At 37.3% G+C, this 13673-nt stretch overlaps 1 protein-coding gene across 1 annotated transcript in view; it reads left to right on the forward strand.

Annotated features, from left to right (window-relative positions):
* The window catches only part of DOCK3 (dedicator of cytokinesis 3), a gene marked incomplete at its 5' end in the record, with an annotated part of 160559 nt that overhangs the window by 26229 nt on the left and 120657 nt on the right, over positions 1–13673 (forward strand). Inside the window, 2 exon segments of the mRNA XM_009870815.1 lie at positions 1085–1233; positions 9626–9710. Of these exon segments, the coding sequence (XP_009869117.1) occupies positions 1085–1233; positions 9626–9710 (234 nt within the window).

A 13673-nucleotide genomic window follows, 5' to 3' on the forward strand; every position in this document is an offset into this window, starting at 1 on the left:
AGCTTTGCATACAGGTAGGAATGGAACTTAGAGAGTTGTTTTTTTTAAACCCGCCATATAACTGCAATAGGAATTTTTTTCCCCCTTGGGATCCTTATTCATTGCAAATTGGCAATTTTATGCAGTAGGAGACATGTCTGTGCGGGCAAGAGCTGCCCTGACACACAATTCTCATGTAGCAGATATTAGAGCAGGTTGGACATCCTTCCTTGTCTTATGGGTGCATATAAGTGGCCTTTGTTGTTAACCTCAGAGTTGCCTTTTTGTGGATTTTTTGTGGTTATTTCCTGCAGGGAAGGAAAGTATTTCCACTTCTATCTGTTTTGAGGTGTTTTGGGTTGCTTCTTTGTTGTTGATTTTTGGGTGTTTTTCTTTTTTTTTTTTTCATGTTTGAACGATACTAGTTTTTCTGGAAAGAATTGTAGTGTTAGTGGTTTGAATTTGTTTTGTGGTGATGTGTGGATTTTTTTCTGTCTACAGTAATTTTCCTCTTTTAAAGTAGTTTTGCAGGTGGATTTTATCATTAACTGCTTTGGTCTCTTTTAGAGTGCAGATAACGAATGTTCGTATCCCACCGCCTAACATAGTTACCTGGGTGAATTTTAGTAACTAGACTGTCAAAAATATTAGAAGTAGTTTTCTATTGTGGAGACATTAAGTTAGCTCTGAGAGGGTCAAATGTTTCACGATTTGTTACTTTAAATCTAAAACTTTGAATTTGTTAGATGGCTAGAATAAGTGATTCCGGCTGTGCATAATGAATCCTTTTATGTATAGCATTAGGTTTCATCAGAAAATGGACCCCTTAGCCGGATCAAGCCTAAAACTGTAGAAATAAGCAGTTTAAGTAGCATATAGCTAACACTACTTGTTGAAATATTTTAAAGCTTGTACAAACTGGATTAATGTTCCTCTAGGGTAATTTAATGAAAAATTGGTAACATATTAATCTCTCTTTTTCTTTCTCTTTCTTTCTCACACTCATTTCCAAACTTACTAATCTCTCCTCCTCTTTTCTCCTCCCCCTCCCCCTTCTTTCTTTCTCGCTCTCTTCCCCTCTCCTCCCGAAAATATGCCTTTACAGAAACATAAGGTAGATCTTTTCTACAAACTGCGGCATGTGATGAATGAGCTCATTGACCTACGTAGACAGCTGCTGTCAGGTCACTTGACACAGGATCAGGTGCGAGAGGTCAAGAGACACCTCACAGTGAGGCTGGACTGGGGCAATGAGTAAGTACAGGTACCAGCTGGGTACTGTTTGTTCTGATTATTTTTAAATAGCTTTTATTAAGAAAAAGACCAACAACTTTCTCCTTCCACTAGTATTTGTACACAGCTAGAACATTTGATTATTTGGAATTCAAATACAACTTTTTACAGTGAGTTTATTGCATAGTTCTAATATTACTATATATTGAGTTGTTTGCATATTAATAGGCCTTTTTTTAAACCAATCTACATTTTAAAAGGATTAGGCCACTCTCAGCACAGTGACTATTAGGCCTGGCAGGATGTGTTCATAGGTACTAAACACACTGTTTTTTCAGTTCAGGAAGTGTTGTAACTCTTGGTGGAATAAGTAGACAATCTCACTGTCAACAGTAACAGTGAAGCTGAGGCTGTGATGTTTAAAATTTTTATATAATGACATTTTTCAAAGGTTTAGACTGTCCTTGGTCAGTTCCATGCTGAATTTGTGCAATTCAGCAAAACCTACCCCTTCAGTTCAGACAGAAGCTGAAATGGTAATAAAAATTGACATTAGACAAAGACTAGCCCTTCACCAGAACTGATTTTGTTCCAAGATGTAATGTATCAGACAGGTAAGTTTTGCATGGCACACGTAAGAGGTTTTCAAAGGAAATACCCCCTCCTCAGACACAGAGGGACAGCTTTACAAGCAGGAGTAGGACTAGTGCTAATGAACATATGGGGGCCGGGAGGAATTCTCTAAGTTGACAACTAAGGAAGAAAGTGTTTTTCATGAACACAGCTTTGTTACGACTCTGTTCCTTAGTCACCTGCTTCAGGCCTCCCTCTGAGAGACATACTTGAATACATTCACAAAGATGTAGCTGGTCCCCATGCGCTACAGTTCCCTTCTCTCTTGTTGAAAAAAAGCTCTGAAGGACATAGACTGACAGATTGCACCAAGTCATTGTTCTGCAGTGCGGAGCTACAGATATTTTCCATTATCATTCCCAACAGAGTAAGTGGGAACTGTGAGATCGTTTTTGAAAATTATGCCTAGATGGTTTTTTTCCTCACAGTGTACGGATGAAATTAACAACAGGAAGCTGCAAAAATGTTTTAAGAAAATGTTGTAAGAAAAAACATTGTAAGAAAAAAAAAGGAGGAGAGTAGAGCGCAAGGCAGCAATGAAGAGAATAGGTTGTTCAATGAGGTGGCTATAGACATTTTTTGGTTTAAAATACAGAAGCATTAGGTGTGAAGCACACTAAAACTATGAAGGTCAATCTAATGCATGAAAGTTATGGAGGAGCATAAGTGAAATCAGTAAATATAAGGCTGTGCTGCCATTCAGAGAGACGTAGTCAGGCTAGAGGGCTGGGCGGGGAGAAATCTGATGAAGTTCAACCAGAGCAAGTGTAGAGTCTTGCACCTGGGAAAGAATAACCCCATGTGCCAGTATAGTTTGGGGACTGACCTGCTGGAGAGCAGCGTAGGGGAAAGGGACCTGGGGGTTCTAGTGGACAGCAGGATGCCCATGAGCCACCAATGTGCCCTCGTGGCCAAGAAGGCCAATGGCATCCTGGGGTGGATTAGAAAGGGAGTCGCTAGTAGGTCGTGAGAGGTCCTCCTGCCCCTCTGCTCTGCCCTGGTGAGGCCACATCTGGAATATTGTGTCCAGTTCTGGGCCCTTCAGCTCCAGAGAGACAGGGAACTCTCTCTCAAGAGAGAGTCCAGCGCAGAGCCACAAAGATGATGGAGGAAGTGGAACATCTCCCTTCTGAGGAAAGACTGAAGGAGCTGGGTCTCTTCAGCTTGGAGAAGAGGAGGCTGAGTGGTGCTCTCATAAATGTTTATAAATACATCAAGGGGGAATGTCAAGAGGACAGTGCCAGGCTCTTTTTGGCAACGTCGAATGACAGAACAAGGGGCAATGGGTACAAGCTGGAACATAGGAGGTTCCACAAAAATATTAGGAAAAGCTTTTTCACTGTGAGAGTGCCAGCGCCCTGGCACAGGCTGCCCAGGGAGGTTGTGGAGTCTCCTTCTCTGGAGACTTCCAAAACCCGCCTGGATGTGTCCTGTGTGACCTACTCTAGGTGATCCTGCTCTGGCAGGGGGCTGGACTAGGTGATCTTTTGAGATCCCTTCCAACCCCTGACATTCTGTGATTCTGTAAATATGTTCACGATTAAATTCATCTGCTCATGATGCTTGTTTAGGAAAAAATTTCTGTTTCTTACTGCATAATAGCAGGTACTGACCTCCCTAGAGAAAAAGGTACATGGTTTCAGAGATACATGCTTACACAGAAGTGGATATCAATAAAGGAACTGCCTAAAAGGGCACATGGCTGAAAAGTTGTTAATTAAATCTCTACGATATGCATTTCAGTATAAATATCTGGGAGTTTGGAAGGTCTTTCTGTAATGTTACTCGTTTCCATAGAATTTTTGAGAGAATTCTGTCCCTGTCTTGTATCTCCCTGCTCTGAGTTTTATTATGAAACTGCCAGTCTTAATCTGTTAAAAAACCTGATGATTTTCATCTCCATATTCACACAGCACTGCCCTGTCTCAAAAATGTGATAGTGTTCATTGCTTATTCTGTCATACTTGAGATTTACAAACAAAATAAATGAAAAATGTTGTTACTAATATGCATTAATGTTAACTGAGAAGCTTAAGTACATGTGATGAGTAGGTCTGTAATTACTTGACTTTATTACAATCTAGTAGAAGACATTCCATGGCCAAGTAGTGTTCAGGAAACAGGTAATCACACACATGAAATATATAGCATGTGTGCTCATTTAAGTATAAAGCTACTTTTGTCCTGACCATGCCCATGAAAACATTGTATTACTTGAAAGGAGTGATGCAAACATGAAATCTACACTTCTGTCACGACCAGTTAGGTTTTTTCCCTGTTTCTTGAACTTGTATCATTTTCCCTTAAATTATCTCAGTTTAAGGTTCCCTTAACATGTCTGGCAGTGGTTCAGGTAGTCCTTCTTTGTGTTCTGTTAGGAATTTGTGAAATCAAGGGATGGTTACACTCCCTGGATCAGTAGTTAGAGATTCTTTTGTGAAAAAAATCATTTAGACTGTTTTCAGAACTCTTGCAGTGAACTTTCTTGCTTATTTTTGTATGCTTAGTCTAAATGTTAAGTTTTACTTCGTGATTTGGTTTATTAAGAATGTAAGAATATAATTTATTTTACAATTATTGTTGCTAACCTTTAGTGTAGCTGCTAGTCATTTTTATAATGTGGTACTGATTTTCACGTACTGTAGCAATTTACTTTTCTGTTGCTTGCATTCTTTCTCCCCAGTACAAAAATACGATCTTGGGTGCATCCTTTTTGTTTTGTGACTTTTTCCAGTTGCCCACAGTTAGCTTGTTTTGTATGCGTGCAGTGGCTACTATTGGTGTGATACAGGTTTCTTTATTTCCTGATTGCTCAAAAGAGCAGAATTCTTCTACCTTCAGTGAAGTATCTTCATGGTTTGAGTTTTAAGGATCCTTTGCACAGCTGAAATCTCCTGTATAGTCTTTTTTCCAGCATATCTTGCTAGGTTTTATACATAATAGTACAAATACTTTTTTTTAAAAAAAAAATGTTTCACTCTGATAAAATTTATTAGTATATTGATATATTGAGGTCCGAAATGCTGTTGGAAAGGTTCAGTGCTCAGTAAATAACAAGGACAAAGTAGAGCAGGAGGCAAACATTCCAAAGCTGAAGTCAGCAATTCATCATTTTATTTTAAACCATGTTATAAAGTGAAATCTGCAGTTCTTAATCTCATTTTAAATCATGTTGCAAATAAAACAGAAGCTTGATTTTAAAATATTTGATTAGGTTTTTTAAAGGAATGGGTAAGTTTTTGTACTTCTAGTAGTGCTCAAAGTGGGAAACCAGAATTAAACTTTTATACTAAAAGGTGTCTCATTGTAGAGTCTTTTGCATCAAAACCAGATGAAGGAATCTGCCTTACAGAGCTTCTATTCTTTTTCACTTTAAATGTTATTAAAACCATTGCATTAAAAATAATTTCCAAATAATTGCCATAAATTCTGCACAGCAAGAACCACAGATAGCTAGAAGTTACAAATGAATGTTTAAAAAGAAAAATGAGAAAAATCTTGCTAATAAATTGCTCACACTGTCATACAAGTAAAATGAAACACTGTTTTAAAGTCATGGCCTTTCTCTTACATCTGAATTACAGTCAGAAAACCAGCGTCAGGTACAGTGTTAGTACCTACTACCTGTTAATGTGCGTAACAGTTTGGAGGGAGTGGTGTGGTCCAATGATGTAAGCATAGTCGTAAATCTCAAAAAAGTCCTTGATTTCAGTGCTTACAACCTTGGAAGACTAGTTTTGGGCTTGCCCTCTTGTCGCTGTGTTTTTCTTGACATATAAAGAATAGTAATTACTTCCTGGTAGTGTTGTAACAATTAGCTTAAAGTTCATAAAATGCATTTGGAGATCTGTATTAAATGCACATGTGAGGTTGTAATATCTGGAAATCAGTTTGAAAATTAAAGAAAAACTTACTACAGTAGTTGTCATTGTCACATCAAAGGTGATAAAAACAGTGAAAAATTTTTAAGTTTTAAGTGAACAACCTTTAAGAAGGTTGCAGAAAGAATAGTTGCCATTTCAGTCTGAATATATACTGTTTTTTCCCTGTGCTGAATATTCTTGTAGTAATGATTGGACAGGGATTAAAACTAAGGAACTCGCTTGGATGTCAGTCTTTGAGGAAAACCTTACTAACCTCTCTCCAGTCGGATATTTCCACTCTTTGAAATATTTGCTGCAATTCCCTTTAATCAATTCCTTGCCAAGATTACTTGCCTTAATCTCATTATCATCATCATTTTAAGTAAGAATTTCCTGTGTAGCATTACATCAGTGCTTTACTAGTTACAGAGTTAGCTCCTACAAGTTCTTTGTATACAAAATAACTTAATTCTGTCAAAGAAAAGTATCACATTGTATTAGCACGGTCTCATTTTCACAAGCATGTTTTCCATGTATTTCATTTTCCATGGATTTCTGCATTGTATTTTCTTCAAAGTGGTTGGTTTTGTTCGTTTGTGTTTTTTTTTTTAAGTCTGCACATAGTCTATGTGAATCACTGTCAGGATCATTTCCTTTCTTTTCACCACCTTTATAAATGTATTTGTGTAAGAGAAATATGAATTATATTAAATGAGGCTTTGATATAGTGAGAGAAGGAATACAAGGAAAATTGGCAGCTGCAAAATTAAAGCTGAAAAGAGTCAAGGTAAAGCACGTGGGTTTGGAGCAAAATGGATGGATCTTGCTTACTCTAGAGATGTGATGAGTTCTCCTAATCTGTTCTTCAAGACTGAATGTGTGTCTTGAACACTTTTTTTTTTCTTTTTGCCAAATGACATATTTCTGCAAGGCTTTACCAGCAAGAGTTGTTATGACTTGTGATTTTACGAATGCTAAATGGTGTGGCATTTGTATTATAAATAAATGCAAGTGTTAGATATTAGGATCATTCTACAAAATTAGGGTTCAAACCAAGTGGATTTTCTCTAGGAGCCCAGTTAACCTGAAGTAGGGTTAGATGTTCATCCCTTTCAGTATTAAAAGTGCTCCCATTGATCTCTATGGGCTTATCTTCATATTACTTGAGAGAAAAGTATCTAGAGATTTTGGTGGTGGATTTTTGGTGGTGGAAAATTCTGAAGACCTCTGTATAGGAGAGGGGGAATGTCCAAATGTCAGCTGGAGTTATCCCAGGCATGTGCTATCCAGAAGTAATTATTAGGCTTGAGGATATTTTGTAGGCGTACTCGGGAAATATTTTTGAAAGGCAGTTAAATGTTAGGGCAGAGTGAAAAGGCACATGAATTTACTTGTAAAAGAAAGTATTGTGGAGAGATGAGCTGTCAAATACAGGAAACAGTACATTATCTAGTTTTTATGCATGCTACGTTTTGGAGAAATAGCGCTTGGCAGCTGGTGCTCTTATGTTCCCACAGCATTTGATAATAGAGAGTGAAAGTGGGCCACTATCATTGCCATTCCAAGCGTTATGTTGTCAGTCCTTTGCAGACAAAAAATAATACAGATTAAATGCATAAACCTGAACTTCCTCCTGCACAGTAAGTGGCAGCATGTTAGTACTAATGCAAAAGACACCTTTTTTTGCTGGGAGGAAGCAGATCCTGCAGAGTAAGCAGGACTGGAGAATGAGAATCTTCCATGTTGGAAATTCACAGTGTTAAGGGATTTAACAAAAAGAAAGGGTATCAGATAAGTTTCACAGAGGTGCTACTGTAGTTGTGTTGAACATAATATTAAGCAGAAGATAATACCTTTGCCATGTATTGAGTAATGAGTCCAACCGCTGTTTGACCTCAGTTATCTAGAGAGTTGAATTTATGAGAACAGAATGAGGCTGATGAGCTTTGGCCTTTTTAGCTGTAAAACTGTACTAGTGCTTTGTAACTGCGCTGGATCCGAGATGGATTTCAGGTGGTTCTCATAATGTTACTAGGAAATGATCTGTTGATTTCTGTGTGTTGAGGAGAAATTCCTTTGTGAATACACTTCAGGGATGGGTGTGTGTACAGGTGTGAGTGACAGGGTGTTCTGGACATGGTTTAGATACTCAGATTCAGGAAAATTTTCGCAAAGGAGCATGATGGCCATTAACCTTTTTTTAAAAAGTCTTTGAAGTGGACTCTTTGCATATTACTATTTTTACCAGCGACCGTTGTTTTTTCTGTTATATTTTCAAACTTGCCTGTTTTAAGTAGGCTCAAATGGTAGCTGCAGGTAAGGATTACCTAGTGCATTCTTATTTTAATCTTTTTCATTTGGTAAATAGATACAGTCATTTTCATCTTCACAGCTGCAGTTTTCAGATACTGGTCTTGGGTCATGGAAAACTTGTGTTTGATAGGTTTAATCAAAACAAAGTGTGCAAAAGGTGCATGACAATCACTTTCACGATTTAGCTTTAGAGTTGAGAAACTAGTACTTGTCATGAAAATTCTACTGAAGGAGGAAAATTGTTCCTTTTACCAATGAAAATATAACTGATTTTGGCGAAGAACTAAGAATGTGGAAATGGCAATTTGTCAGTACAGTATTTTAGTGGTAGTTATATTACTGCCTAACAGTTTGCCAGCAAGTGGACCAGGACTGATACGCGACGGTTTAGGGGTCTAATTAAAGAAGGAAAACCTGATTAAGCAAAGTTTAAAAAAAACCTATGGAGTTGGGAACCAGGAACAAGCCTCTGCGGGGTGTCTGATTACAAAGTGAAGTTGACTTTTGCTTTTCTTTTTTATTTCGTGACAGAAAGAGTGCAAAGGTAGTCCATGAGGGCACCACTTCTGAATTTGTTTCTTTTAAGCCTATTAAGAATTTCATTATAAAATACCTGTAAATGAAGTATCAAAGTTACATAAGAGGAAAGCAGGAAAATACTTTATTTGCATGTTTCTTTATTTTTACTCCTACGATGTGTGTTTATAATAGCTTGTTATTATAGTAGAAATAAATCTATAGTGCTTGGAACTCTTTATTCCTCAGAACCTGAAGATCTACAGACCAAAAGTTGGGTTTTGACACCTTTTAGGTTATCTTATTCTGTAGTCTGCAAATGTTAATTAATTGTTAATAGTTGTTTGTTTATTTGTCTGGATGCAAAATACTTAGACTACTACTTACATGCAGCTATGACCTGAACTGCCTTCTTTGCTACAGAATTTTTTAACTAGCCATCCTCTTTGCACTGGTATACTTTTTTTTTTAAAATAGTTTACATATTTGATTTGAGCCAAAGTATTATTTCACTTCAGAGTAATTAAAAGGTTTTTTTGTATGTGTGTGATACAAATACAGATTGAAATTCTTGTTGATATTGCAGTTACTGTTTATTATGAAAAAAAATACACAGTGATAAAGTTTGGGGTTTAGTTACATTAACATCAGGAGTTTAGAGCGGCTTCCCAAGTTGCAGTATCTATTGCCTGTTCGAACAGCATTACTAACGGAACTATATCATTATCTAGTGGATGAATCTAAAATACTGTAGCAGAAACCAGAGCAGTAACTTCATTTGCCTACTGCATTTCCATGCATGAAAATAGCTTGTTCTGGATATTGCACTAATATATTGGCCAAAAGCTTCAACAACATTAATTGCTAGGGCTCTGCTGAAGCCAGTGAACAAAAAATTAAAAGTTCATAGAGACTTGTTGTGTGATATGTGCCTTTAATTTTATTTTGAAGGATTATCTGTTTAATGGTTAACAGTTGAAAAAAAGACTTAAATAGTTGAGTATTTCCCGTGTCCTTGTCCTTGAGTAAACATGTAATAGCGAACACTCTGATGTATTATTCTTAGCATTGTTCCTTCTCTTTTGCAGACATTTGGGCCTAGATTTAGTTCCTCGGAAAGACTTCGAGGTTGTGGATTCAGATCAGATCAGCGTTTCAGATCTTTATAAAATGGTAAGAAATCTGTGGGATATTATCACTTGGGGAGGAGGGGGAGGAAAGGCATACATCTTACGTACCAAAATGCTCCACCTGAACACAGACCTATCATTCCTTAACCTTAGATAGCTGAAAGCTAAAAACATTTTAAAATAGGAAATAAAAAGTTTGTTAGAAGTGAGTGAAACTGTAACAATATTTATGCAGAAAAAAAAGACTATTCTCTTTGGAAGATTTTAAGCTAAGAAGTTACGTTAAAGTGATTGCTAGGGGGCTTGGTGGGGAGGGGTTGTGGCCTTTTTTTTACTCTGACTGTTTGTGGTACAGCAAATAGCTAATCTTTAATTGTCAGAGTCTTCTGATCAGGTCACCTATCTCAGTCCTGATGAACATGTCCACAGCACGTTTGGCTGCTCAGATCTGTGCCAGTGTCAGGACATGACCGTTAGTCAGTTCACGCTACACTGTTGCTTTAGTTTGTAAATTGAAGAAGACAGTGCTGTCTAATCACATCTAGTTTGTAGTCAGAAGGCAGTTTCAGGAACCAAACCAGTTGAAAACCTATTGTTTTTTTTAACTTGAATTTGGCAGGAATTGAAGGAGGAGATATTAGTGGGGTTTTCATGTGGTTTCGGGTTTGGTTTTATTATTTAAAAAAAACCCTGGGAGAGAATCCTCCTTACTCCTGGCAAACTACTTAAAACCTCATTGCTTTTTTGAGAATCCATTATGTTATAAAATAATCTTTTGGGAGTAGTTGGGAGCCCAATTACTTTTGCATATTTGCAGGATTGTAGAATGTTAAATGTACCATAGAAAACAGTCTTGTGTTAGCAGAGCAATGGACAAGGTAACACATCAGATTTTCCTCTCTGTGACAACAGTTACAGGCATTTTATACAGGCTCATTAGACTTAGCATTACTTTCCCTGGTAAATTTTAAATTTTAAAAATTGAGTGCCTTCTTTAGCTCTCATTTGTCACTTCTAAGTGTATTTGTGATTACTGTATCACTACTGTATTCATCTCTGCACCAGAACTGTTGTGCTTCGAGGCCTTGTACATCCCGTTTCTACAGGTTACTCAGTATGAAGCTAAATATTAATGGCTTCAGGATGTGCAGCATTTGTCAGAAATTGCTGCTTTACTCCTGAAGGAAACCAAATTTCACTTCCTTTATGACAGTGCTTGTGGTTCTAACTAATATGATGAAACACTTCTTTAACGTTTGCATTACTTTTGAAACTGTGGCAAGATATATTGTCAGAATCCTGCCAGAGCTCCGTGCTAGGAGCTGCCGCTAGATTGAAGCTGTCGTTTGGTGACACAAGTCCAGCAGAATGTCAGAAACAGCTGGATAGCACTTCTTGGTGAAAGGGATTACAAGACACAAGACTCTGGAGGCTTTGGCAAAAATGAGAAATACTCAAACCTGATGATTAAATATATTTAGCTTTTCTATAAATTTACCGATTTGTCTACGTGTCTCTAATAAATAGACAAGCTTTAAATTAATATTTCTATCATGTCATAGTGCTTATTCTTTATTCAGATAGACAACAAGATTGGTAAAAATGAGTAGTTATAAAACTTGAAAATAGGGACTTGAGTTGCCCAGAACTCTGCTAGAAAAGGAAACCAACTGGACATAAACTGTGCAGGAAGCTCTTTGTGATTTTTTTTTTTTGGGTCTGTTTGTTTAGGTAGTTTGTCTGACACTGAGTTGGTAATGATAGGATTTGCTTATCAAGAATTGTTAGGAAAGGAAGGAGAAAGAAAGCAACTATAAAACTAATATTGGTAGATATCACAAGAAGCAAGTTTGACATGGAAAAAAGAGGTAAGGAGAATTGATAGCTCTTTCAGTAAATTAAAAAACCCAGAAGATACTCACCAAGAGGCCAAGTTGGATAAGCTAAGAATTCTTAATTGCCTCCAGTTACTAGAGTGAAAGAAAGGGAAGTTAAGATTACCAAGAGCCAGTATAGAAGAACAGAAGTATAGAAAAGTATAACAACATAGCTCAAATGGATAAATAGAAAAATTAGAAAGGCAGCACACAAATAAAGATATAAGGAGCAGTAATCGGATCAAGAAACAGTGTTACATAAATAAACTGGTAGTAGTTGGGAAAATACAAGCTTTATACTAGGGGGCACATACAATTGGTACAGATGCAGGAAAGTATCATGACATTTCATGTTCTTTTCACCCTCCTCAAGTTCTGCTAAGGTGGTACACAGTGTCAAATCGCTAACAATAACTCTGGAGAAGTGAAAGGAGTCACACCTGAACAGAGGGGAAAAACGTATAAAGTAGTTACCGGTTCCAGAGGACTTAGAATTGTATCCATTTCGTTTGGGATGTCTAGAGAAGCCATATCAGACCTGTTAAGTGATAATCATTAGAAAGAAGGGTAAGGTTCCAGAATACCTGCAGAGGGAGGAGGAGGAGCTACTAATCTTTCTCTCCTTGTAAAAAATGTTGCAACAGGAAAAAAAAAATCCAATTATTTGTGACAAGTTGCTGAGTAATAGTGACTGTGAACTTGTTCAGAATAAGCAGGTTTTTTGAGGTTCCAGTTTACTTCCAGAACTTAAATGAGTCTAGTAAATAGAGGAAAAGCAGCTGATGCCATATTTATATTTTCATAAAGATTTTAATTGTTTTTTTAATTGAAAGACTCCTAAGGTCACTAGTTCTAGATGAAGTTACTGTAAAGTAAACACAAAGCTAATTAGAAAACCCATACTCAAAAAAAAAAAGCAGTGAAGAATGATTGTTGGTATTTTGGTTAAGTAGGAGGAAGTTAAATAGGGTTGAATCAGCTTAATTTCTTGTTGTCATCATTTTATAGTGCTTCGTGTTTTATTAATGGTGGGGTGATGAAGTAGGGAGTATGCTTACTAAATATGCAGATACCACAAAGTTGGAAGCAGTGGTACATGGTAGGAAAGGTTTGAAAGTCCAAATAATGTAGAGAAATTGAAGAAATTATCTGAAAAGTGTGGGGTACGAGTAAGAATCATAAATGCAGGGTTTTAACTTCTGCAGTCAATTAATGCTTCAGAAGTACAGCTTGGGACATTACAAGCTTAAGTGGTTTTGTAAGAGATGATTTGAGTATTACAATGGAATCACAAGCTGAATAAATCAATCTTTTCGTGCTAATGATGGATAAAACAAGAATCAGTGAGCCTAGGTTACAATGACAAGGAATCAGTTTAAGCATCAGAAAACACTTTGATGAAGGAAGATGTACCAAAATAGATCATCTTATCTGTTAAACTTTGCACAACCTTAGCAGACAACTGTCTTTTGGGAAAAATGAAGGTAAAACTGATTTTTTTTTTTTTTTGAAGGAACATGGACAGTTTCTTAACAGTCCTGTTTTTATATCACTTTTCAAGGCTTTTTGGGTTGAAAGGGGCCTCAGGAGATCTAGCCAAACACCCTGCTCAATGCAGGGTCAATACTGAATTCAGACCAGGCTGCTTAGAGCTTTGTCCAGTTTCATCTTGAAATTCTTGAATGAAAAAGATTGGGTCCCTGCTTTAATGCTTGACTGCCTTGATGGGGTTATTTTTTTCCTTATTGGAAAGTTGGGATATCCCGTATTGTAGTTGACAGCCACAGTATTTTGTCCTGCTGTGCAGCTCTGTAAAGAGCCTGGCTGGCTCGTCTTGATGTGAACTCCGTAGTTACTGGAAGGCTGAGGCGTCACCTGTCAACCTGCTCATCTCCAGACTAGAGCAGCTGCATTACCTCCATCTTCTCATACACCATGTGCACCAGCTCCCAGCTGCTGTGGTGGCCCTTTGCTGAATGGTGTGCAGAATTTCAGATGTAGTTTACTGAATGCTGATTAAAAAGGAATAAATGCTATTCTCAATCTAGCGGCTATTCCTGGTAGTAGAAACAGTGACTTGTTGAACTCCTTGTTGCCAGAGTGCTCTCCTGACTTAGGTTTGGCCTTCT

This window comes from Apaloderma vittatum, unplaced genomic scaffold (genome assembly GCF_000703405.1).
Source record: "Apaloderma vittatum isolate BGI_N311 unplaced genomic scaffold, ASM70340v1 scaffold5356, whole genome shotgun sequence".
NCBI lineage: Eukaryota > Metazoa > Chordata > Aves > Trogoniformes > Trogonidae > Apaloderma > Apaloderma vittatum.